Source organism: Simochromis diagramma, unplaced genomic scaffold (assembly GCF_900408965.1).
Source record: "Simochromis diagramma unplaced genomic scaffold, fSimDia1.1 OVJJ01000802.1, whole genome shotgun sequence".
Classification (NCBI taxonomy): Eukaryota; Metazoa; Chordata; class Actinopteri; order Cichliformes; family Cichlidae; genus Simochromis; species Simochromis diagramma.
The window spans coordinates 14,548,462-14,575,146 of record NW_024387492.1 but is presented as its reverse complement, the minus strand read 5'-3'; the positions used below and the strand labels follow the sequence as shown (position 1 = coordinate 14,575,146).

The window sequence follows — 26,685 nt, the reverse complement described above, 5'->3', positions numbered from 1 at the left end:
GAGCAGGGCGGCTTGGTGGTTAGCCTTCCTGTTGTTGCCTCACAACAGGAAGGTCCTGGGTTCTAACCTGGGTACGGGCTTGCTGAAGCTGAGCTCAGCTAAAAGCTCTAAAGCCCATGGTAGTCAGACGAGCAGACGGTATAATGAGATTAATAGAGGAGGAGGATCTCAGAGTATGGGAATGAGCGGGTGCAAGGTTAAGGAGAGACTTTAAAGCAAGAATCAGATTCTTAATATTAATGTGGTATTTTACAGGAAGCTGGTGTTGAGGGATAGGAGTATTATGTCCTGTGGAAGGGATTCTGGTAACGAGCCGCATTTTGAAACATTTGAAGTATATGGGTATGTTTGTTTGGTAAGCTAGAGAGGGTAGAATTAAAATGTACCCTGAACATTGTTAGCTGTAAAAAATGGATGTAGACAACTAATATTACGTAAATGGAAGTGCAAAAACTTCCATTTACGTACATTACATTTGTCTAAACAGTTTTAGTTCTTACCACAAAAAAACCCAACACTTTTTTGTCACTATTTAATTTGAGGAAATTAGCAAATAACCACAATTCAAGTTCAAGTAAACAAACCGTGGAGAGAACAAGGTGGAAGAGTAGAGCTTAGTGGACAGATGATGTTGTGGGTCATCAGTGTAAGAATAAAAATGTGACTTTCCTAAAAATATGACTATATGAGAGGTAGAAGATAATAATTATAAATATAAGGAGACCTAAGACAGAGCCCTGGGGAACACCACTGACAGCTGGACAGACACACAAGTCTGAGTCTGCTGCAGCTCATCTGCATGAAATCCTGTTGCATTAATTATAACCACGTCATTTAGTAATGTGAAGAAAAACAACAACAGTGGTTTGGATTATGTACAGTTCTGTATGTACAGATGTAGGTTGTGGTTTCCGGTGTCTGTGTGGCAAATAGAAAGGTTCAGCTAGCAACATGATCACGGAGATTTATGACCTACAGCCAGTGTTCATCTTCAGGGTGGCTAAATGTTAAATACAATAACATTGTCTTTACAATGAAGCATGAATAGGGACATGGTGCAGCATGAGGAATAGCGTTTTTCTAAACATACCATTTACTATACATTACTTTGATACATTTTACAATTTGCTGTTTATAGAGATTACAATAGGACCATTAAAACAACAGTATAATGGAACACAAACAGGTAATAGTATCACACTTTAATGCTCATATTCTATAATATTTTTTACAGCAAGAAACTCTTGTTGTTATTGGAGAAAATATAAATCTGGCTTCTAGCACTTTACTGCTATTTAACAGGACAAATAGTTTCTGTGCAGGTTTTACTCTCAAGTCAGAAGCCACCTACGGTACACCACTTTGACCTATTATGTGTTATGTAATAGTTTTCAAAAGAAAATGAAATTAATTTATCTTGCCAGGGAAGAAATACACACAACTGATCGTTTTGCTTTTTGTTAGGTCCTATTGTCCCCCATTGCACCCATTTTAAGGCAGTGTATCGTAATGTTTGTCACTGATGTTGTCTGTCTGGGGTTGACAGTGCTGCCTTTTGTTGTCGAAAGCGCTAAGGGTGGGTTTTCATGTCCTCGAAGATGAAGAGAGCAGTACACAAGATGACTGCTGCCTCCAGAATACACAGATTAGACTCTCTGTTGCTCGTCTCTGGCTTGTTTACTCTTCACACCTGAACAGGCATACAAATAAACCTGCGGTGCAGCCACCGAATGTTCAACACTCATGATGAATATTTTATTTTTCCTGCAGCTGGATGAGAAGCTTTCGCAAAAAGTAGAATCAGCAGGTCTCCAGAGATAATTTGGCTCTGTATGTGTGCACGCACACCAAGCTTGTACACAACCAGCCGGTGGCTAAAGTGAGCTCGGCAATAATTCAGGTTCAGAGGAGAAAAAAAAACGTTCAAAGCTTGGGATATTTCTCCATCCATCTGTCTACTAGCTTCAGTTGATTGGTAAAATATTAGTTACAATGCCAGCAGTGCATTAATGGAAGGAGTCCAGCTTCTTCCTTTGGCTCAGTGTCACCTGGTTATCACGATCCATCACACAGGCACGAATTCGCTTATCAGCTTACAAATGGTGTCCACCATTTACACTATGTGCTTTATTTTATAGTACAACTGGCATTGTCTTTTTTTATATACATATATAAAAACGGGGAGGGTACATGTGATTTTATTTAGCCTATAGCTGGAAAACTTATGAAGTATGTAAAAACAAAACTTTCTGCTCCTGATAAATAAAATAAAAACGATGAAATGAAAAACAAAACAAACTGTGGGCTGCTGTTTCCATGTTGGCCCTCATGTGGGCAGACTCTCGCTCGGCATGTTCTTCCCACACTTGTTCTGAGCTATCTCACTAACCTTCTGATATATAATAGCTGGATGGTGCTGAACACCATGCTAGTGGCTAGTGGTGCAGCTGCTAGTCTCTGTCGATTCCTGTGCTTACCATTTACTCACCTGTCTGCCCACTCGTCACTGTTTCTCATCTAGCTGCTTTGGAATTCTGCCTGCCCGTCGGTTACTCCTCAAGTAAGGCCACTGAAACAGTTCACAAAAATTACAAGATCTCACTAAACTCACCTTCACCACATCTCTCCACTCTGACAGTGTTCCTGGTTGCGTTCAAGCTATAAGACTGTAAATCACTGTAAAACTGCTGCCGGTGTGCTGTGTCTGAATTTTCAGTCCAAATATGACAACCACCTCAGTTAGCTTGTTCATGACAATACAATTGGAAGAAGACTGAAAAAGTATGACTTGGTCAGAAGGGTTGCCAGGAGAAAACATCTGCTCTCTTCAAAGAACAGCACAGCCTGGGTTTGCAAAACTACCTTTGACCAAAATAAACAGGAAGATTGATTTGGAGATATCCATCCAGACCCATAATTCTGCATAGACCACAACCTGACTGAAACGCTGTAGTGCTGTGCATAAACGAATGCCTCCAAACCTCAATGAACTGAAATGTTGGTGCAACGTGGCCATGATTAATTCAAGCTATTATTGCTAGATGTGGTTCTACAAGTTATTTAATTGTATACTTAGTTTTTCAAAGCTCTGCACAGATCACTTCTCAACAAAAGTTCCTCAGTGTCTGAAATGTATGAGACAGCAGATAAATGTTCTCTGCTGGTGTCACCATTATAACACAGAAAATGAAAGGGAATTTTGCCTTCTAATATGTAAAAAGGAACAGGAATGCAAACTTAAAAGTCCTGGTTTAGTTATGCTAAAACTTCTGAAATGCTGTGACACCAGTAGAGAGGAGTCATAAAGACAGCTAAACTGATTAACTGCTGAGACTCTGACAATACAGCATTTAAATATGTTGTAATGGCCAAAAAAATGTAGTTCTTTGTAAAGTTGATTTTGCCTTTAAAGTGCTAAGAAAAAAGTAATAAAATAAAAGAAGGCTTAATAACAGGATAAGTGGGAACATTTCTAACTCACGTGTGGTGAGGTTAACTTTGAACCTGAAAACTACTTCCTGTGTATCTCTGTGCCTAATTGACGTAATAGGACTAGGGTAACTTCAATTCAGTTAATTTGTTATATTTTCTTCAGTTTAATTTGATTTATATAGTGTCAGATTACAACAGTCATCCCAAAGCCCTTTACGCTGTGAAGTAAAAATCCTACAATGTCAGAGAGAAAAAACCCAAAGAATCCAATGTGACACTTTGGGACTATGGGGAGAAAAACTTTTTTTATAGGAATAAACCTAATTTCCCCCGTTAAATCTGATCCTAAACATTACAATCCCCATTTCCCACAGAAAGAGTATGATCTGAAATCAATTCTGACAGTTTTAAGAAAAGACATGCAACATGCACTGGTTAACTGGCACGTGCTGATGGTGCTTGATTTGAAGGCCTAATTAAATATGTTCACATGATGTAAAGTGATTCAGCTGTAATGCCCTTAAAGAGTGGATTTAATCACTGAATCAAACCAGTGAATAAACCACACGAGTCATCGCAGCAGTAACGGAGTTGGAAGCCTAAATGAGCAACGCTGAGTCAAACTGCAATTGTTGTGCAACACTGTAAACACACTTGACATCAAGTCATTAGTGATCTGCAGAGCAAGGACATGACACACGCCTGGCATTAATATCAAAGCCAATTTTTCACTATCTCTCCGTGGCTAAAACCACAGTTCACACACGTTATTATCTCTGCTGCAGATCAGGGGGCAATCGCTGGGTCCTGTAGAAGGCAAAGGAAGCCATATGTATGTTTCACCGAGGCAGGGAGTGTACAGCAGTGGCTAAATCTCTGTAAGCAGGCCCTGGCGCTGCTCCCCGATTGCCTGCCTGCTGTGCGGGCAGGGGCCTGAAGGGGACTAATCCCTTGGCATGGGCATGAGTCGCACATGTTGATGTGTACGGGTGCATGCAGAAGACCCAAGCTGCAGGATAAAGACAAGACCTGGCAACAGATTCAGAAAGCCCCAACTAATAACCTTCGATCGCCTTCCATGCTTAACTAGCACCCTTCACGCATCTTGGATGCTTCTTGGAGATGACGTGAATTGTTTTTGGAATATGGCCTCGTACTGTATGGACAGGACAGTCCTGGTCTTACATAACTCTTGTCTGCTGGAGACTGTGCCTGACTGCGAGGTCTTTGACTATTACATGTGGCTCAGTTTTTGCTTAAGTGGGCAGCCGTGGTGATGGTAAAAAGTTGACATGCTGTTTCAGCCCTGTCAACCTGTGCATTTTGATGGCTTTGAGAGTGCAGCAGCTTTCCTGTCTGTTATCTTGGCAGCTAAGGTGACCTGCAGCAGGCCTGGAGGCAGCAGCTGGAGCAGACTGTGCTCTGTAGTCTCACAAGTCCTCCAACAAGAGTGTGCTGTTTATAATTGGAGGGCAAGGTTGCACTTGAGTGTTAATGAAACAGTGGTTATTATCTTTCTAGCAATAAACACCATTGCCCTGCTTAAGCTTGTATGGCAAAAAGAAAGCTTGTGGCACCAGGGTTAGCCAAGCTTATAGTGTACATAACCTTTTACAGTGACAACATTTAATTAAAGATACAGATTAAGCTTTTATTCACTGTGTACTAGACCTAGGTTGCTGTGTCTCACTGCTTTCAGGCTTTATGTTAAGCTAAGCTCGTCATCTCAACTGACTTTATTATTTCACTATTTCTTAAAGTGTGGGGCTGTCTATTTCAATTTTTTCTACATGTTCATGGAATCATCATCAGCTTCAAATTCAAAGTAAATTAAACATTTAGCTGTGGGAAGCGACTCAATTATTCTAGGAGCAGTCTATAAATACAACTGGAAGGCTCTTCATTAGTGCAAACAGCAGGGTGGCTCACCAACACAACCTCAAAGTTGAATATATTAATGAGAGTTTAAACTTTTGAGCCAATAACTTTGAATTTCGCTTTTCTTTGAGCTGCGTGTGACAACAGTAGATGAGCATAAGTTATAATATCTGGATAATCATTTGGTGCACTATCCTAACCACAGCATTAAATACCTTTAGATTTAAATCTTGAGTCAACACAGATGCCCTATATGCAAGACTGCTAACTATCAAAGAGCAATGATCTTCAGTGAGTGCTTTATGCCTTGCCTTCACTGTAAGCTGAATTCCAGTTCACTTCCAAATTTGTAATTTAGTTTCATTTTTGGTTTATTTTGTATTTTTTGTATGTTAGGGATAAAACCACAAACCTCACGGTTAGTAATTTTGCTGGTTTGCAGGTCAGACCTGCTATGCCTCCTGAGCTACTGGCTCTGTCTAGATGTACTAGCTACATCTAGACAGAACAAGAGGTAAAGAAGAGCTTTGAAATGTCCCTCAAGAAGCCTGGAGAACTATTCCCAAAGAATACCTAAAGAAAGCCTGCCTACAAGAGTTCCGGCTGCGTTTTCTTATATATACTGTATTTTCATTTATATTGACACATTTCGAGAAAATCCTTCACCTATTTCCCATTCTTTTAATAAAATATAAAGATATGAGGGGTAGCTCAATACTTATGCACAGTGCTGTACATGTGAATGCTCCCCATATTTATGAGAAGCAAAAACCGTTATGGGTGTTTTGGGCACAAAAGCAAGTTTAAAAAAAAAAAAAAGAATTTATTCTGTATTTGTGGATGTTTGAGAGAAAGAAGCAGAAGAACCATCACCTCACTTATTCAGGATGGTGTCAAAATGAGGACAGCAGGTGACTTGCAGGGCAGTTATTAAAGGGGCTGTGCCAGGGACCCAGAAGATATTAGATTTGGTTTCATAACACAGCAGTGTTGGGATAGGATAGGGGTTTTCTGTGTAGGCTTTCTTTTAAACAGTATGATTGGGCTTGCCTACTCGACGGTCAAATAATGTAAGAGATCGCGTGAGTTTGGAGTTCCGCGTGATCAATCAGCAGCTTCCCGTTGTTTCTAAAGTGGACAGTGAAGAGAAAGAAGGAGGAAGATTTTTTCCCCCCCACTGGCTGTTTGCACATGCAGTACTCAGGAAAGTTAAAGGAGCACGGTCTCGATGGAGGGGATGAAGGGCACAGAGTAGGAGGGAAGCTGATGGTCCTCTCTCATTATCAGCACGGTTTTCCTGCACTGAGGAGGACTTCATGCGGAGGGGGAGGCGCCCAAGCGAGGCGAGCGGCACGACTGCTGCCTGAATTTAACAATTAACCTTGATGAACATTGATTGCTTTCACTTAACAGACGCAGGTGCGTGTGGTTTGCAAAACGGCGCAGCTGAGCGATTCCACATTTGTGACTGAACACTGACGCATTTTATGCTAAACACAGAAACTACAGGCTGCCACGGATAGATAATAGCAATTGCAGCTGATTTTTTTTCTCCCTCTTTCCACGGGACAGGATGCAGGTTGCAATAGGAACCCATCCGACACACGTCCTTTTGCAGAATCCGAATTCAGGGGCGCCACTGAACTGATTTGGAGACATATATCGGAATTTGACCGCCTTGTCATTGCCCATTCACCAGTCCCGGGCAGCTGAACGGCATCATCTCAGCATCGGAGACAAGAAGGGGGGAAAACCTTCCGCTTTACTACTCTCCATCTGCTCACTGGACGGCTTGAAATGAGGGTCACATCCCGGTTGTGTTCCGTGTGAAGAGGCAAGCTAGGTGACAGTTTCTTCGGCTAAAGGACGCAAAAAGTGGCCGCCGGCCGAGGTGCGAAGCATGGAGCAGCACGACACTGACACCGCGACCCCCTCCAAAAAGACAATAATTGCGAAGATATTTAAAGTTCGCAAGAGGAGGGAGATGTTATTCGTGCAGGTCTGCTTTATCTGCAGTGTCCTGTTCGTAGCGTGGAGCATGTCGGCACTACTGACCAAGACAGGTGAGTGTGAAGGGATCCACCGGGGTGTAGAGAACAGGACGGAGCAGAGCTGCTCACAGATCTGCAGTGTAATCATGCACCCCGAAGATCTGTCACATGAGCACCATCAGGCTTCAGTAGCAAGGGCATAAGATCAAAATATGTATTTTTTTTTTCCAGACACTAAATGCGTATTTGTTGCCTTTTATCATTTATTTATTCATTCATTCATTCATACCCGTATCGTTTCCATGGAAAAAGAATTTAGCATCCGCTGTTACCGACCCATCACACTCCCTAGAAAGTGGGCTTTAAATATAATTGCGGGACATTTGAGGGGGGGAAAAAAAAAAAAAAAAGAGAGAATCTGTTCAGGCGTATACACGCGTCTGTTTGACAGTATATGCCGCAGTGTGCGCGCCGTGGCATCGGCACGTTTTTGAAATTGAAAGCCAGGCTCATAATTACGGCACACGCGCACTCCATGCATAACGTGCACACTTCAGAAAACATTCCGACCCCAGTATGATCGCTTTTTGCATTTATGCCCTTTGTTCTCACAAAATCCTCCCACCCTCCTTTTTTTTTTTTTTTTTTTTTTTTTTCTTTTTTTTTTTTCTTCTCTTCTTCTGGTGCCAGATGTATTGTCGATCACACTACATTAGCGCCCAGGATCGCCGTTAACGCTGGCATTATCACGTCTGCCCCTGGGCTTCACACACCATTGCTCACACCGGATCACGAGCATCATTACGCTCCCAGGTTCCACATGGCGATCGAGGGATGCCGATTTTTACGCAGAGGCCACTGATTATGACTTAGAGGGGAGGGGTGGAGGGTAAACAGCGGGGATGCGTTATCTTGCCGGATGTTACAATATTCATAGTTAAAGTCTGAAGTGTGGGCTGAAACAAACAATTTAGATGGCTGATTTTTGTGCTACGCAAACACACAGACTCCAAGCTACATGCCCTCCCATTCACACATGTCAAAACTCCGCGCAAACACTGACACGCACAGCATCCCACACAGCCACACACACGGTTATATAATCTAACCGCCAACCTTGACATTTTACTGGTGAAGAATATCCGACACACCACTGGGATCATGGGTTAACTAGATGGGAACACACCTTCAGGCCAGTACTGTTCACAAGGAGGGAACATCGAGACTGCATTCAGTGCCGAAGGGGATTTTGTTAGCTTTTTTTTTTTTTTTTTTTTTTTTAATCGCAAAGGAGACTTGGTGCTCCATTCAGGACTTTTCACATGAAAGAAGCGGGATTGCTGTGCTTCTAACGCTGTAAGCCTCAGCGCCAGATCCTGTCGTGAGATCTGTCCATCTGAAACCACTTAGTAATTCCCAGTGCTGAAAGCAGCTGTAAAGTCACCACAGCTCCTGCCTGACTGTGGATCCCTAAAGACATATCAGGGCGTTTTATTAATTACGTTAAAAACAACAAGAGGCTTAAAAGATTATTCTGGAGCGATATCATACAGGCTGGTGCAAATCTCTTATCTCGAAAGACAGGCTCTGGGAGAAAAAGTAAGCTCCCTTTGGTCACCAGTGGCTTCCCCTCTTTTCATTTAATCAAGTTTGCCTGACCTACACATTAACTGTCCACATGAAGGCATTTGACAGCAGGCTTCCTCTTGGGTTTCAGCCGTTTTGACAAGCAGCTGCAGCCTTGGTGGTGGATAGTGGAATTTCAAGGTGACATGCTTGATGAAAGAGGGGTAGGAAAAAGAAATTTCCTTTTAGAACGAGGAGACCCAAAGCTCAGCATAACTAAATCTGTCTAATTCAATAGCTGTGCCCTTTCTCATATTTCAACAATCACAACAGGGACCAGCATGCCTCATGTCACAGGAAAGTCTCTGTGCTTGCCATCCATTTGATTGATGGCAGTATAAGAGAGTGATGAAATGCTGAATGCTCCAGATGGATGGGATTTGATGTACCACTCCTGAGTTACATCTTCATGAAGAGGGGTGGGGCGCAACATGTTGTCGTGTGTGTGTGTGTGTGTGTGTGTGTGTGTGTGTGTGCGCGCGCGCGCGTGCGTGTGGAAACCTCACATGGGCGAGTAGAGCAGGTGTTTTGAGAAGCAGGGCAGGGCTGAGCTCTGATAGGTAGCTGCAGAGGGGCTGATTGTGCTGGATGCGTGTGTGGGTGTAAATGACCCGGAGACATTTTTGACTAAAGGAATGTGAATAACCATAAGCATTGTGAGCTTGATGGATGGCTGTCCTTGGTCGATCTGCCTGGATAGAGGACATTACCACAGTGCTATTATTGTCTGCATGCTCAGCTAGAAGTGAAGTTATGATCTTTTTTAATTCAATTGTATCCATTTTGGTTTTGCCTAAAGTAGCTGGATGTCCCTAATTTTAGAGAATAATTTTATAAATCTGAGTTCACTTTACAGTACCGATCACAATGAATCTGTATTGACAATACACATGGTTTTCAAAAACCATGAATATCAACGCAGTGATGCAGTAATGGCAGTTGTACTGTTTGTATGCTACACTAAATTTTAAATTCAATTACAATAAGAAACAAGTTTATAGAAACATTTTTGGCTGATAACCTTATTGCTACTATTTTCTTGAATTTTCTGAACCTATTATAGTGATTGTGACATCCTTAATTTACACGTTGTATGTACGTGCACAGAATGACAGATGTGCTTTTTCATATGTTATCCAACATAGTGTGTTTGAGAGGGTTAGCAGACCTGAGACAATCTGATAAATTGATTTTAAAGAAAATAAATCAACAGTTTCATGTTGTGCAACTGATTTGGTGGGGGTAATGTTTGGAGACAAAAGAAAGTGGTAGGAAAAGATCATAGGAGTTAAAATGAGTTATTTTTAAGGTTATTGATTTTCCTGGTAGCCATGATAAATGTGGGTAGGGGACTATCATTAAGGCACTCATTGTGGACTATTAGTTTAAAAAAAACCCAAACCAAAAACAAAAGAGAACTCAAACTGCAGCCTCTTGTATTAGCATTGGATGTTTTGTGGCGGAGTTCATCCACCACAGTCATTTTGTATAAACTGGTTTTTATATCCCCTAACTTCCTCCTTTGCTCCCCTCATTTACTGCTGCAGCCAGGGATGGGTTTTCTTACTTAAATGTTGTCTTTGGTTCATTTGACACTTTATCAGTAGCGGCATGGTTTTTTTTCTACACCCACTACTCATTTAGTCAAACTCTACAAACCTAGTGTACAGCGTCCAAGGCCACTACTGATAACTGATAAATATTTTATATCATATCACAACATTTTGACTGGATTCCTAAATAAGAATCACTCAAGACTGGAATGCTTTCTGGGTAATGGCTAACTAATTGATTTCTAGCAGCTCTAATGTAAAATCCTCTTTTAGCCACTCAAGATTCGTTGACCTCTTGACCCTGTAAATGTAAAAAGAAACTGGAATCAAACATTAGTTTGGTGTAGTGCCTGAATAATGTGACAAACTTATATACTGAACTGCAAATGTATTTTTTGACCTGCATGTTACCATCAAAGTGATCAACTTTAAAATTTTGAGAAGGAACAGGTGGAATTGTAATCTAATTTTTTAGCAGTTTGAGCTGTTTAAATAAGTAAAAAAAAAAAAAGCTTCCTTATTGATCTCAGACCTACAAAGACAAATGAAGTGATTACTGGCTCATTTCCCTTTCAACCAATTTCTAATCAGCCTCTTGAATTCATGACATTTCCTCCTAACAAACTAACAAGGATTAATCGGGGGGGTACTGCCAACCTTAAAGAGCTTCAGAATGTCAGAACATGAAGATTTAAACACAGAGAATAAGACAATTAATCAAAACAGGTCAACTGGGAGAAGGCGATGTAGAATAAGCCACCAATGTTGTGCAAAACAAAAGCTTGCATCCTTAGTTTATCCCCAGCCTGCCTCGATGTACTGATAGAATCATGTCTTCACTGTTTTCTTCTTTTCAGATGCTTGGCACTGAGAAAGCATGTTGAACTGCTTGTGCATATGCACATACATGCAGTTATCTTGTTTAGGCTTCCAAGAATCATTGGTCATAAGACTTAATAGTTGTGGTTAAGTGATTCCACACAACTGAAACTGCAAATTGTATTTAAATCTTATGCATAAATTTCTAAAGGGTAAAATTCTCCAGGTCTACTGGAGTTTGTGTAAATCTGAAAGTTCAGCCTATTCATTAATACAACATTAAAAAGCAGTTCTTGGCATGAAATGTCCACATGTTTAGTGTCTGCAAACTTCAGACTCTTCATGTTCTACCCTGATATCAAATTAAACCATGTTTATTTTAATGTGAGCATTGCTTGAAAAGAAATCAAGCAATAAGGGGAGAGGCAGAAGGGGAGTGTAACCATGCTGGTTAGTGAGAAGGAACAGGTTGGAGCAGTGACTGGAGGGTTTTGGTCTTTTGGATTGGAGAACTGTAGGAAGCAGCTGCAGTTGCTTTGTGTACAGTCTGTTTGTCAAGTGCCTGCTGATCTTCAGGCTGTCTAACTCTACTGGATTGAAAGTGGCAAATAATTCTGTATCACTACATTGGAAATACAATCCAGCCAGGTAGAACTGTTTTACAATGGCAATTGGAAGAGAGTTGTGGTAGGAAAATGTGAAAAGCTAACCTGCACTTGGGTTGAAACTAACTGCTGATGCAGTTGTTCTTGGCTCAGCAGTACTTCAGTGTCCTTTAGCTTTAAAATTTAGGCTAAATGGATGGTGCAAACTAGTTATCATAATACTAGAATTTCAAACTCAATACTGAAACACAGGAAAAATACTTTATACCATTTCAACACCATGGGGGGAAAACGACTATTCTCCCATACTGTTATAAGCCATTAGCTGCCATGCTAATGATAACAGACTGCTAATATGGCTGTCAGGTAACAGTTGGCTAACATTTACTTGGTTTACATTAATATATGCCACCTCATGTTAAAATTTCTAACAGTTTAATACTTGACTTCTTCCTTAAAGTGTGGGTTGCTATTATGAACATTCAGCACTAGCGGCTAATAACTAGCTGAAATGATTAGCTTCTAGTGGTTAGCATTGTCACCACACAGTAAGACCATCTTGGGTTTCAGTCTCCAGGGGCTTTTCTGCCTCTTGCATGGTTCTCCCAATGCTTGCATGGGTTTCCTCCCAGAAATTTGAGACATTTATATTAGGTTAATTTGTGATTCCAAATTTCCAGTAGGAGTGTGACTGGTTGACTCTTTAAACCATGTGGTAGACCCACCGGTCACCTTGTGCAGTTAAGATGTTTTAGAACCACCTAACGTTGGATAAGAAAATGGACCGGTGGATGAATAGGTTTGATAATCAGATCTGAGTAGTGCACTGTGTAGTCTAATTTGTTTTAATCTAATAAAAAGGCAAATGGAGTAATTATCTGCAGCTGTGTAAATCTGTTAATCGGTGTTATTTTTAGCACTTTGTGGACTTCTGGTTAAAAGAGTTAGGGGGGCTTAGTACACATGCAGTTTGTTTAAAGCTTAAAGCACTATGTTCTCTCCTTTATCTTAAACATTACTTGCTCAGTGTCATAAAGATCAGTAATTAGACTTTGGTCATGGAGATCATGTGAATCTGCTGCTGTACAGACCCTGTCCCAGTCATTGTGTGATCTATTACTCTAAAAGAGTAGGTCTGTTGACAAACGACCGGTATGAATGAATGTAGACATTGCTCCTTGTGGTATTTTTAGTAATCTGCTCATAATTGTGTAACAGTAGAACTACTTAATCATCATGTCGTCAGTTACCACTTTCTCACTTCACCATTTTATGAAAGCTGCAATTTTAAAGCACTGCTAAGCTTGTTGTTATGATTTTTACATAATAGATTTGTGACTGCTGTTTTTTTTTTTTTTTCTCCTTCTTCTTCCCCCTCCTCTGTTCTCATTAGAGGCTTAAGAGCAGTTTAATGAAATATTACACTCTCCCCCCCCTCCAAAATATAATGGCACAGCTGCATTTTGATGCGTTATTCCTCCTGCGGCGGTTGCTGCTGGATGAACATGTCATTTATACATGAATAAAAACTTTTAAGGGATTAAAGAAAAGCAACCTTCTTTTGGGAAATTGCACATAATTCAGAACATGGGTATTTTTGGTCATTGCTCATACTTTGTGTAACAGCAGCCATGTTGGGTTTTGTTGCATTTTTGAAATGTGTGTATATAATGGACTTTTAAGGTCTTGATCAAAAGAGGATTTAAATAAAAAGTTGTTATTAGTATTTATTATTAGTATTATGTTAATGTGATAATCAAAGCTGTTTCAATACTGTTTCAGGCCATGGGATGATTGTGGAGGGACATCCCGACCATGAAATCTGGGGGAGACGGCTAATGGCTTCAGTACCAGAAAATGAAACTGAGGAGAAGAACTGTTCAGCGCCAGGTACACCATCTTGGAATTAATGTTTCTCCTTAACAATTCATTGTAATTTTTTTTTCCTTTTAATATATTGACAGCAATGTTTTCATGATCCTCAGTCAAAGCAGGACGTTCTTTGAGAACAGAATGTCCTGGAAGATTTTGCTTCTCTGGCACAAATGCTAACTAAACTACTTGATGACATGGATGAACATTTAGCAGATGAGGAGCCTTATAGTTTCCTCAGAGATAAACGCAACTACATCTGAATCATGTTACGCCAGATCTGCTGGATGTGTAAATGGCCAACTGTTGGATCTCATGTTGCAATTATGAACAGTGAATTTATCACCTAATAACAAGATAACACTTTTTTCTTTTGCCAGTTATATTGTTTGGCTTCATTTATGAACACAGTGAGATCTTGACAAGCGAGTCTTTATTCAAACGGTGGAACTGCAAATTAACTCTGTTGAACTAAACATTTACATCCTTGAGGCTGATAGTTCTGTTGCAGCTCAGAAGATGTAGTAAATGGGCTTTACAGCACCTAATATATCAATAGATTAGCATGAAGACATCTGGGAGTTGTGGTATTTCTCAGCTGATTTTCTGCTTTTAATTCACATCTCTGCTGGGTTTGTATTCGGATGCGGTTTAGATCACTTGCGCAGTAATAAGCAACAAAAGGGCTATTAACAGTGTCGGGTATTGATTAGCTTACAGCATCCTAGGTGTACTTAAAAGAAGCAGCACTCTCTTTAGATACACTGGAGTATATGCTGACTCTCTGCTGAGATCTGCATCGTGCTGCAAAAAGAGATTTACTGTTTTTTACCACAAAGTTATTGATTTTTAAACGGTACATAAACAGTGATGGCAATGTCACGAAATGGTGCATTTGTTTATTTATTTCCATGTCATTTGAATTGCCTCAGTCCTGACTAGTTTGCTCTTCCCAAACACTGACTCACATGAGCGCTCTGTGATTCTGAATGAGTCAGTGGGAAGAGGGGAGCCATCAAAGACTGCCAGGGTTGCAAAGGTTTGGTCCATTTTGGCCATTTGTTGCATATATACACTTACGGAGCTGTGATTAACTGGCTAGGCAGGATTTGGGGACTAGCTGTGCTTTCCGTTACTAAACTCTCAAATGTCTGGAAATGCAGTTGTTGGATTTTAAAGCCTTAAAAGTAATTGCTTTGCTACATACTGGCTTTTGTCTTTGTTTTGTGTATTTGCTGCACAGAAGTTGTGACACTAGGGCATAGACAATTTGGAAGTAATTTCAAGTGTGATGTATGCTCTTTACTCTACTGCATCACAAGTGATCCAGTCAGAGCTAACAGGCTATTACTTCATTACCGGTCACAGCAGGCAGAATCCCTCAGAGATTATCCAAATCATTAGTGTTGCAACCTGCAATTTTTAGATGTAAACGAATGTTTTTGCACCAGTCACAATACCAGACAGTTCGCTGTGGTTAAAAGTGCTAAATAATGTTGGAAGTCTTTCTTTTGCCTTTTTGTTTTTCCAATGACTTCCACACTGGAGGCACCTGACTGGATTTGACATTCCACACATTTCTCATCGGCTGGAGTCCTCCCTATTTTCCCACCAGTGTTCTGCCTCGTTAGTGTAAGCTGATCATATGACTCTTTGTTCTTGAGTCTTTGTCTCATGAATAATCCTGTCATAGCTGCTAAACTTCAGACCACCCTGGCTGACAGGTTGCTCCAATGTTGTGGGCAGTGTGGTCCTAACTGTAGCACGGACAGACTTTACACAAAGCTGAGCATTTGGTGCACTCTGGCATCAAATTTCAGAAGGTTCTTAGGCTGCAAGCTCATCCCGAGCAGTTCAACCCTGTTCCACATGAATCAAGATGCTCTGTGGTGCCCATGCAACCTTGCACTATGACATTTGTATGGATGACTGCAAGCTCGTAGGTGGTGACAAACTCCATTAATTTCTTCCTACTAAAGTCTCCATTTATAGACAGTGTTTCGTGTCCTGATGAGTATCAAGACTCTTGGGATTCCTTTGTAACTCATTCCAGCTTGATGCATATAATTTGTCTTGATCAGAACATAAGCTTTTTGTAAGCAAGCTCAAATGTCTGTCAGTGTAGCTCTAACCCACACTTGAAGTCTTGTCTCACTGATTACAGTCCAGGTTTCCTCCCTTATGACTCCAATTAGGTTTTGTTGAGTTTCACATTCATTATCCAATTTTCACTGTAACTAGTGTGATAATTATTTAATGTTGACATGAACTCTCAAACTTTAAGAGAAACCTGCGCTCGTATAGAAGATTCTAAAAGGGTCACCCACTTTTCACTATGCATGCTATATATACTATATAGTATACATTCAGTGCAAACATGGCTAAAAAAATGGAGAAATACAAGCAAATGACTGCGTATGTGGGTTTTTTTTTTTTTTTTTTTTTTTTTTTTTGGGGGGGGGGGGATTGACAACAATTAACTTGGATCAGTCCACATTACTCCATCACATGCGTCTTACCTGACCATCTCAGGTTTTTAACGCCTTAATAGGATTTGTGCAAAATTTCAGGTCAGTAGTGTTAATTTAATTAAACAAACATTGTAACATCTCATACTGCAATTCTTTCCCCCCCCTCCATATCCAAGCTTTAAAATCTGTGCAACCATTCAGGGTGCCTTTTTCATGTTAAAGGCTAAAGCAAATATAAATCCCCTACCATTAAAATTGTGGTTTCGACAGGTATGTACCTTTAAAAATGGCTTGATAATGGAATTTAAAATGGCCTCTTCAAATAATGAATGCTGGGGGGGAGAAAAAAAAAGTCCTATTTTGTAATTTGACTAAAATTGAATAACCCTTTTGTTTTGTTGCATTTGTCAGGTTGAGTTTCCATAGTGCCTTCTTAGTGAGGAATCTCTCTTAAATAATAGCCTTATACCAGTCTCCCAATAAGGGAAGCATGTGTTTGTGTCAGATCTTTGCATTTCTGCCTATTCCTCGCAGATGTGTTTTCCAGGGCTGCTCCTCCAGCAGTGGACCAGTGCTTGTACTGGAGCCAGGACTGGTACTTTTATTATTTCTAGAGGCTTCTGCTTTATGCTGATATTGTGGAACAGATGATACTCTGTTCACTTAAATGTCTGTTGGTGGGCTGCTTTGATTACTCTCTCTCTCTGCCATTTTTGGTCTTTGCCTTTTCCTCATTAATTCTGTGATCACTGTGCTTCACAGGGTGCTAATGCTGTTTTTGATTGTCCCAAGTTCTGCTAAGGCAGCACAAGTGCTTGTTTTATTAGGCGTTCAGTAATAACTCCAGGCAAATGAAAGGTGCTGTCCAAACTGCTTTCTGGGTCCATTCTTGATTAGAAAGCATCCTTCCAAGCCACAAAGAACCAAATGACTCAGTTTCTGAAACAACATGTGAATAATCTTCCAGCTATCACATGCAGATCTTGAGTATTTCCTGTAGCTGTCCCATGACAAATGAAACAAATGCACTCCTATTTCTCACCCACATATGAAGAAATGAATGACTGGTTTATTTCAGGATTTAAATGTTTTATGAGCTCTTTCAGGCTGTTATAAGAAACGTGATCAGTAATGCGTTGCCTGAAAAATGGCTTACGGTTGACTTGGTGGTGGGAGAAAAAGAATTGGGTTATACACTCATCTGTATCCCGTTTCCGAGTGCTTATGCCAACTTTAGAGCGCACAAAATGGGAGAGGGAGCAGAAAAGCATAGCTAATGTTCTCTAGGAGTAATAATTTGGCTTTAATAAACATGCTACTAATGCCCTTTATTGAGAACTCCCTCTTGAGTGGCGTGATTGTCCTGGTTGAAGCAGATGGCAGCACAAAAGTGGAAGTGAACAACAAAGAAAAAGGTTCAAAATGGGTTGGATTATAGTTATTTTAGATATGGTACTAATCTGCTCACGGACACTGGCCGCACATGTTTCACGCTAGGGATGAAAAGCAGGGGTTGGTGAGGGGGAGCTGTGACTGAATCTATATTGCTAAGAAGTAGCAGCGTCACCGTGTAAAAGCTGCAGCCTTCTCTTTTAGTGTAAATGTTTGCTAGTGAGAAGAATCTGAGTTCTCCTGCTGGCACAACAATTTAGAGGCAGGAAATTTGGCGGGAGCATGATGGGTGAAGCTGCCAGTGAGTAAAGGCCCGTCCATGTTGGATTGCTGGTTCGTCAACTCCTGGGAAACACCAGAAGGAGGCTTTTTAAAAGGGAATTACACAAGTGGGGATTATGCCACTGTGCATAATGGAAACTGACCTCACTTTGGTTCTTGCTTGCCAGCAAATAACGCAACGCAGAGGAGAGGCACGAGCACATGCACAGAGCAGTCTTTAGTACCGTGCAATTCAAACACATCTGACCTCCCCCTCCAACTAAATGCATTTTCCCAACTAAATGCATGTGTTCTATATCGGTGTCCCCTTTAAGTTGTCAAAGCAGGACTCTGTGAATCTGCTGCACCAACAATTTGATTATTAAAGGCTCGGGGCAATTCATGTTTAAAGCAGAAGTGTAATAGGTATGCGAGTATGCTCATGCGGGTGAAAATTGCATGTGTCAAGCTCTCACACAAACGAGAGTGAGAGTGCTTCAACATGTGGTGGTTCAGCCTGAGAAGATACTAACCTAACAAGGATAATCGGGGCATGTGTGTTCTGGACAAACAAGCAGCTTCAATTTTGAGAACTTATTGTTGCTGTGTGACCTGGAGACTTCTCCCATAGGTCGTCCCCATGATGATGTTGTCATGTTTACAGGACTGAGCTGTCAGCTGAGTCATGTCTGCTGGAGCAAGCTAATTATCTAATGGGTTAATAATGGCCCAGAGGAATCACTCTCCTCTGAAGAGTCTCTTGACTTCTGCGCTCTCGTGTCAGTTGTAGTCAGCTAATGACCTGGCTGGTCCGTGGGTCAGTACGCGAGCAGTGACAGGTCTCACCAGGCACTCTGCCAAAACATTTTGCACGCGTCAGATTTTAATTCGGTTGTATCGCATTTAATAGCCTTGTTTTTCAGAAGTAGGGCTATTGATAGGCTTATAAAACAGACCTTTGCAGGGCTCCTTGTCAGTCTTGCATCTGTAATAGGGTGTTTTTGTGTCCAGAAGTGTTGGATGAAAACTGGCCTGCTCTCTGCACTATCCTGTCAATCATCTCTCTGGGACAACAGAAGGCACCCAATACTGAGCTGTGTTATGTAACAGCACCATGATATCTGGAATATTACCAGATTATGGAATAGTAATTGCAGAAATGCATGAGTTTCTACCACATTCTGGCTTTAGTGCATCAAAAAAACTGAGATTCTATGAAGGGGAGGTTTGCTATATTGCACGTCTTGAAACTGTAGACTGTGAATAAACCATAGTCTTGGATTTATCTGGTTCACAATGCAACCAAGGCTAAACTTGTTTGAATAAAAGCAGGGCTGTACTGAAATTTTGAGGGTCGAGAGGAGGGCTGAACATTATGTTTAGAGATGTGCTGACCTGCTCATGTGCAAATACACCGATACCACTTTAGGGCAACGTAATGTTAACCTCATTAGTTGTACACTGAGTGAGCAGTTTGGTAATGCATGTTAGGCTAGGCAAAGATGACAAATGTGATGCAGCCAGCCGTCTATGCTCTGTGCAGGAGTGAAAAATGGTTCCTTAAACCAACATCAGCTTTGCAGCAAACACTGGGGAAGTGAGAGAAAATGTACAGCGATGATCCATTCTGCGTTTATATTTAAAAAAAACAAACACAACAAAAAAAAAAAAAACAACCGCACTTACGAAGGAAATTGCTCTCGAAGACTAGCAGTTCTCAGAGCACTGGAATCCAAGTATGAATTTCCTTGCTGTCAGCCACATCAGACCCCATACCAACACAGCAGCATCATATTTTTTTTTTTTTTTTTTTTAAGAAGGCATATGAGCAGCTTGTTGAAGAGCATTTCAGTCCTCAGCTGATGTTTAGACCAGCAGTGCTTGCCCAGTGTCTCACGTGGGACCACATGCAGAGCTGTTTGGAGGTTTGCATGCTGCTATGCCTCATCAGGTCTGTTTGATGGCTTCAGATGTGGTGCATTTCCAAAAAAAAACCAAACCAAAAACTCTTCATGCTGTGCTGCAGGACGGTGCTAAAGACATGACTGAGAGAACTGGTGATGCTGGGTTCAGTTGTCTGCTGCAGGTTGCTGACGACCTCCAGCTGCTTGAGTATTTTCTTCAACGATGTGAAGGCAGCTGGGTTTATATTAGATATACAATGTAAACATAAAATTTTGTTACAGTCAGAAAACAGCAGACTGCTGAGTGCCTTGTTTATATTATTTATGAGCAACTAACCACAAACCAACCTACATTTTCCATAGAATAACATTTATATATCTGCAGCTAAAAATGGCCAAGTTTCTGGAAGATGATAACCTTGTGACTACATTCATTTTAAAAAAGATAAGTTACCCTGGCCCAAAGCACAGAACTGAATTTATGTGGGAATAAGTGTGTGGGAATATCATTCAGTGGACTGAACATTTCTCTTTCTTAATAATATTTTTGTCTTGGTAGTTTATTCCACAAACAATCAACTTGGTAATTGATCATAGCTTATAAATTAAGACACAAGTGAATGAAAGTGTAAGGAAAAGACTAAAACAAAGATGATGATATGAAATTATCCAAAAGCAAACACAAAAGAAGCTCTGCAACTTTGATTTTGTCTTATGTTGTAAACATCTCGTGGATTTGGATTCTTGGATGTACAAAATGAGCAATTGAAGATAGAAGTGTAACACTTTTTTTTTTTTTTTTTTTTGTTGCTTTTAAATGGATGACGCGAAGTAAATCAAGAATAATTAAAACAGTTAAACGGTGAAGCTGTAAGCTGCAAACATCAACTGATTCTTTGATTAAAGTCACTAAATTTGATCTGGAGGTAAACATTCTATATTTGCGGTATACTTTAGTAATCCATCACCTGTTTCCTCAGCTGTTTCCTCATTTTCTGTATACATATATTTAAAAACACACAAAAAACCCCCACTTTCTTTAGCTGTGGTACATATTTATCATTCTATTTTTGGACCTCATTTGAGAAGGATCACTAAAGCAGTGTGTGCATTGTCCCACTCTCGTGTGGACATCCTGTTCTGGCCTTATATGGGAACTGGCTACGGAAGCATGTTTGCATCCTGTTTGACCTCTGCTGTGAGGAGACTCAGACGAACCCTGCAGACGCTGTCTGCTCATATGTTTACAGGGACTGAGAGGTGACCCCTGCCTACCTGTCATCTCTGCGGTCACTGTGCCAGCACCCTTTTAGACACCTCCATTTTTATTTTTAATTTTTGTAAACGTTCTCCGTGCCAGAGCTGATTTCATATTTAGGACACACAGTGTCACCAAATAACTACTTAATTATTGACTGTTTCAACTGAACATGGAAGGACTGGGAGAGCAGGAAATTCACACCTTTCCATGTTTTTTAGAAGCTTAATGGGTAACCTTCAACAGCTAGAATGATGTTTGGAGCCATAAGGCATAAGTTTGTTTTCAATCACCTCTGAGGCACAGCTGACAAATCCTGTAATTGATTGCACCTTTACTCGAGGCAGCCAGCTTTCCGGTACACTTCATATGCCATATAAAGCTGTCAGAAATGAAATGAGCTAAAGCTTCCTGACATAGTCAATGCCACTGTTGGATTTCAATGCCACCTTAGGCTTTTCATTATACATCATGTTATAGTCTATATTACACTCTAGGTTAATCAGCTTTTTATTATCATGTATACTAATCTAATCGGGTGCATTTATCCAAATTTAAAAATCTACAAATCGAGGTTTGATTAATTTGAAAGTAATTTATTTGGGCCATGCCTCTTTTTTTTCATTTTGCAACTAAAGGGAGCTATTGTACGACACACCGATGCATAATGAACCAACATTACCAGTCATGTGATGTAATTAAATGAAAAGAAGGAAGCACGCAGTTGATTAAGAGGTCTTGGACTGCATCCTGCACAGCATTTGATTTTCCCTGTGCACGGTTTCAAATGCTAACTCAGTCACATGTGCACACAATAAAATATCATTGCAAAAAGATGTCTGTGAGATTGGGACAGATGCATTGACAAGTCTCAGGTGAGCACTGTTCTACTTCACGACTCCATATGTGACAGGAGCCCGAATTTTGTCCTTATTTTCTGCTCTACACGGCGTTGTTCTGCATGCTTGGATTGTAGCGTTTTATTTTAACAATACCTGTTTATTTGGATTACTGAAGGATAGAGCAATGATTACTGCACTGCAGTAATCATTGCTCTATCCCAATCAGGTGTTTTCCCATCCCATCTAGGGATGTAGGGATTGTCTGTAAGTTGAAGCACCACTTTTATGCAGATTGACTGAATTTTTTTTGCTGTGAAATTCAGTCAAAGGATCCAAATGATGGCCTCCATGTTCTCATACACTCCCTAGTTTCACTGGTGTTCACTTCCACAGTGAAATGTATCAACTGTTACAAAATAATCGCTTCAAAGATTTTGTACATTTACTTGTTTTGTTTTAATTTTGGCCTATATCACACTACTTTCCACTTCCTTTTTCTTTTTCTTAAATCCCTGGACTCTACTGGAGTAGCTTAACTTGATTCACAGTTCAAGATTTCCCATTCTTTCCTCTTAATGAGCCTTTAGCCCAGCCCTCTTCTGACTGGCTGTCCCTCACAAACAAAATGTGCTCACAGCACTGGCAGAGAACCATGAATGGAGCAAAACCCTGTTTTCAACAGCATTGATGTCCCTTAAATAACACTTAATGTCTGTTAATTTCCTTCTCAAGATCAATTTCGGTGGCTTTGTCATACAGTGCCACTGTCAGTCTCACCTGTACTGTGCTAATTACTGAATTAAGTATTTAGCTTGCTAATGTATTCAACTTAATAGGATAAAAATATGTAAATATTACCCTTGCTCTACATCAATGTGTTAGCATCTACTCCAAGCACTGCTCCAACTCAGTCTAGCCTCCCACCTGCAGTATACAGAGTTTAGGGGGAATGCTCTAGTTTTGTAAGTATTACACTTGGAATACAGCAGGCTTGTTGCAAGCTGAGATGTGAACCTGCAGCTCAGGTCCAGCAGGGATGGGTCGGACAGAGGCCGTTCCCCCCCCACAGATGCTGTTCTTGTCAGGGAGATGGCTAGCTTCTGTTTTCAGCCAGGTGCACCGTGGAGTGGCCGTGCTCCCCTATCTGAGCCTTATGCTCGTATCGTGATCACACTGTGGGCCAGCTGGAGTTCTGGATGATGAATGACGAGTCCTCAGCATGGGAGTGTTTTCTGCCTGCTTGCTTTAATTCTGTATGACTTCAGCCTCTTATCATAGCCCGAGCTTTTCACATCATAAGAGGACGTGATGATTGAGACCACCCCCCTTGAGTAGGTATGAAATAATTGGTTCCTTAGTGATGTGATATTGAAGGTGTTTTGAACTATTCCTGTGCCTGAGCTATTCCTGTTCCTTAAAAAAGCTGTTCTGGGATGCTGGTGATCAGAAACTATTTCATTTGCACAAAGTCTTGAAAGCTGCCCAGTTTTAAACATGGAAGACACATTTCGGTATTAGGTAGCCAAGGGGAAAGGGAAGGAAGAAAAAGAATAACGTGGTCGTAGTGTGAGCCATCTGAAGATGGGACAGTGATGTGTACTTCGCAGTCAAGCTGCTGATGTGTGGTGATTGTGACATTTCTTCTTTTCTCAGCAATACACGAGTTCCCCGAAGACTTTTTCACCAACGATGAACGGAAGAGTGGAGCCATTCTGCTGCACATTGCGGCGGTAAGACTACTTTTTTAAAAGAATCTGCACCTGCATAACAAGTCTCCAGTTGGTGACTCATTTGGTTGTAGGAAGATTTGGAGGCTTTTCACATAGCCGACTACTGTTTTCAGTTTTCTAAGCCTGAAAGTTAAGAGGGAGATTATGATGGCTTGTTTGATTTGCTAGATTTTAAACTGATCAGAGGTGCTTTTCTTTAGCTCAAGTGCATGTTATTTAAAATAAGTATGCACCCATTTCTCTGCAAATATCTTTAAATTCAAACTCAGAGATAGTTTAGTATGTGTATATATATATATATATATATATATATATATATATATATATATATATATATATATATATATACACACCACACAACACACACACACACACACACACACACACACACACACACACACACAAGGAAACAAAGGGGATAAGGGAATAACATGATACTTTTTTTTTTTAAGTGTAAAACACGTCACATTTTTGCTCTACTATAATGTCAAATCAGTGCTATGTTCTTTTAAATAATGTATTTTACCAGTGTCGCTTTACTATTTGTACAGTTGGTGCAAGCAGAAAAATAACAAATACTTAAACTGCAAACGATGGTTGCAAAAACTGATGATAATCCAAAATGTGACATAGAAGGACACTTTAGTCAAATATAACTTTTTTTTTTTTTTTTTTTTAAGTTAAACAGTGAAAGATCTGAACAATCCTTGCAGTTGGATTATCTTGCAAAAGTTGCAAAGTACCCTTGAATTGTGTCCACTTGTAATAAGATTGTTTACCAAATTATAAACCCTACCAGGAAAAAAAAATCTAAAAGGCAATTTACATTAATAGGTCAGCCTTTTAATATGTCAAACTGTCTTTTGAATGTGTCGAATGCACACAGTAAGATTCTGGAGCAGTCATTTCATTTTATGGTTCTGTATGTCATAAGTGTCCCTGCTCAGGAGTGTGCATGGAAAGCTTCATAAATATGCCAGTGCTGTATTTTTGGTCCAAGCTTTAACATTGGCATCATTCATAAGAATGCATGTGTGTTTTAATGTATTTTATTTATTATTCTATATTAAAAAGTTTTGCCTTCAGTGAGTCATGATGTCTCTGACTTTGCATAAAGACAGTTTAAGAGTTGCTTGTTATTATGCACTTGTGAATGCACACACCCAGGACTGGAGTCTGTGAAGTGAAATTTAAAATTTGGGTCACAGGAATTCTGAAGTGGGTTTTTTATTTATTTTTTACATTTAATAAGAGGACTATGCTCTGATTAGGGTGTCTTTTGAACTTTTTTTTTTTTTTTTTTTTTTTTTTTTTTTTTGTTTTTTGGATTTAAAGATATAATGATGGAGGGCTGCTTTGAAACTGGGCTTCCTGCTTAAGCTTTCCTTAGTACAAAGAATTGGGATATTTTAGATATGGAGAGCAGCTCATACTGTCTTATTGCTTCTGTCATTATCACTGCTGGATTTCTCAATGTCTGAGCATATTTGATTAAAACTGATATTTCAAAACTGATTTGAGTTGCAGTCAAGACAATACACTCATAACCTCTTTAATTGTCCTGAGCTTCAATTTACACATTTAAATGTAACTAATATTGTTTATTCTGACTTTACTGCTGAGAAGTAAATGTGTGGAGAGTCTGCTCACACTGCAGTCCTGCACTGCCCCCTGTGGATAGCATAGAGCAGAGCACGCCTGTCAGAGCTGCCAGGCCCTGATGATGTCACACATGATCTATAATTTATACATTGTCCTGCCGCCTGTTAGGAATGGTGGTGGGGAATATTCATATGTTTTTCCTAAAACTGATTTGATATTAACATTTAAAGCAGTTTCCCCTTCAGCTGTTTTTTAGCAGCTGGTGCTTTATTAACTTGGCTAATTTCTGCAGATTTAAGGATGTATCCATTAAGCCCATGCACACTTTATTTACTATATCCTTGCTCCTTGTCACATAAAAATTTTACAAATGCAACTTCTTCCCCCCCATCTCCAGGCTCTTTACATGTTTCTGGCGCTTGCTATAACATGTGATGAATACTTTGTGACATCACTGGAGAAGATCTGTGAGGTACGTGGTGGTTGTCATCCTCTCTTCCCAAGTTACACTTTTACGGTGTATGTAAAACGAATCATCTTTGCTTAATTCCTGCAGAAACTAGATCTAAGTGAAGATGTCGCAGGAGCCACCTTCATGGCAGCTGGCAGTTCTGCACCAGAGCTTTTTGCATCTGTCATCGGTACACATGCATACATACAAGCAGTATGTGCACCCACTCAGACGTTCCCAGATGGTCTGTGTCACCACTAATTCTGACTGGCTGCCTCCTTGTGTGCAGGTGTCTTCATCACCCACGGTGATGTGGGGGTGGGGACCATCGTTGGCTCAGCGGTCTTCAACATCCTATGCATCATTGGTGTCTGCGGGATCTTTGCTGGACAGGTGTGTGCGAGAGAGAGGAGTGACTTACTGCTGTGACTGTATCGTTCTGTTTATTTATAGACTGCAGAGCATCACATGTGTCGCATTTTGAGGGGAAACGAAGCAATCTGCTTCAGTTTTCTTAGAACTGGTTTTAGTGAAAGTGGAGAACTAAACTGCAGGTGTAATCAAAGTGTTCTGCAAATATATTAACTAACTCAAGAGATACTTTCTGTGAATTCTTAGGTGGTGATGCTGACCTGGTGGGCTGTTTTCAGGGATTCCTTCTATTACATCCTGTCTGTTGTGGCTCTGATTGCAGTAAGTTATTGCATGTGTTTAATAATGAGTACTTGCCATGACTGTGCTGTAATCAAAAAATAATAATTTCTTTTTATTTTTCAGTTCATCTATGATGAGAAGATAGTTTGGTAAGTTGTGCATTTAACCATATTTATAGTGAGGTTGTTTAAAGTTTTTTCAGTTCTTTTCAGTTAGGACAGCTTTGCTTGATTCAGTTTGCAACAATCCTTTGCTTGTTATACATTGGTGGTTGGTGTAGACAAAGGATGTCAAACATGAGGCCCAGGGGCCGGAATAGTCCCACTCCAGTCCGGCCTACTGGT

General features: G+C 40.3%; 1 protein-coding gene across 2 annotated transcripts in view; it reads left to right on the top strand.

Moving 5' to 3' along the window:
* Positions 1-7,184: 7,184 nt before the first annotated feature.
* The window catches only part of slc24a4b (solute carrier family 24 member 4b), a 32,297-nt gene continuing 12,796 nt past the window's right edge, over positions 7,185-26,685 (top strand). For both annotated transcript variants that reach the window (XM_040017690.1, XM_040017689.1), the window contains exons 1-8: positions 7,185-7,373; positions 13,687-13,794; positions 23,558-23,634; positions 25,634-25,708; positions 25,793-25,877; positions 25,977-26,080; positions 26,306-26,380; positions 26,465-26,490. In XM_040017690.1, coding sequence (XP_039873624.1) covers positions 7,211-7,373; positions 13,687-13,794; positions 23,558-23,634; positions 25,634-25,708; positions 25,793-25,877; positions 25,977-26,080; positions 26,306-26,380; positions 26,465-26,490 — 713 coding nt within the window. In that variant the 5' untranslated portion in view covers positions 7,185-7,210. The remainder of the gene's footprint in view (positions 7,374-13,686; positions 13,795-23,557; positions 23,635-25,633; positions 25,709-25,792; positions 25,878-25,976; positions 26,081-26,305; positions 26,381-26,464; positions 26,491-26,685) is intronic.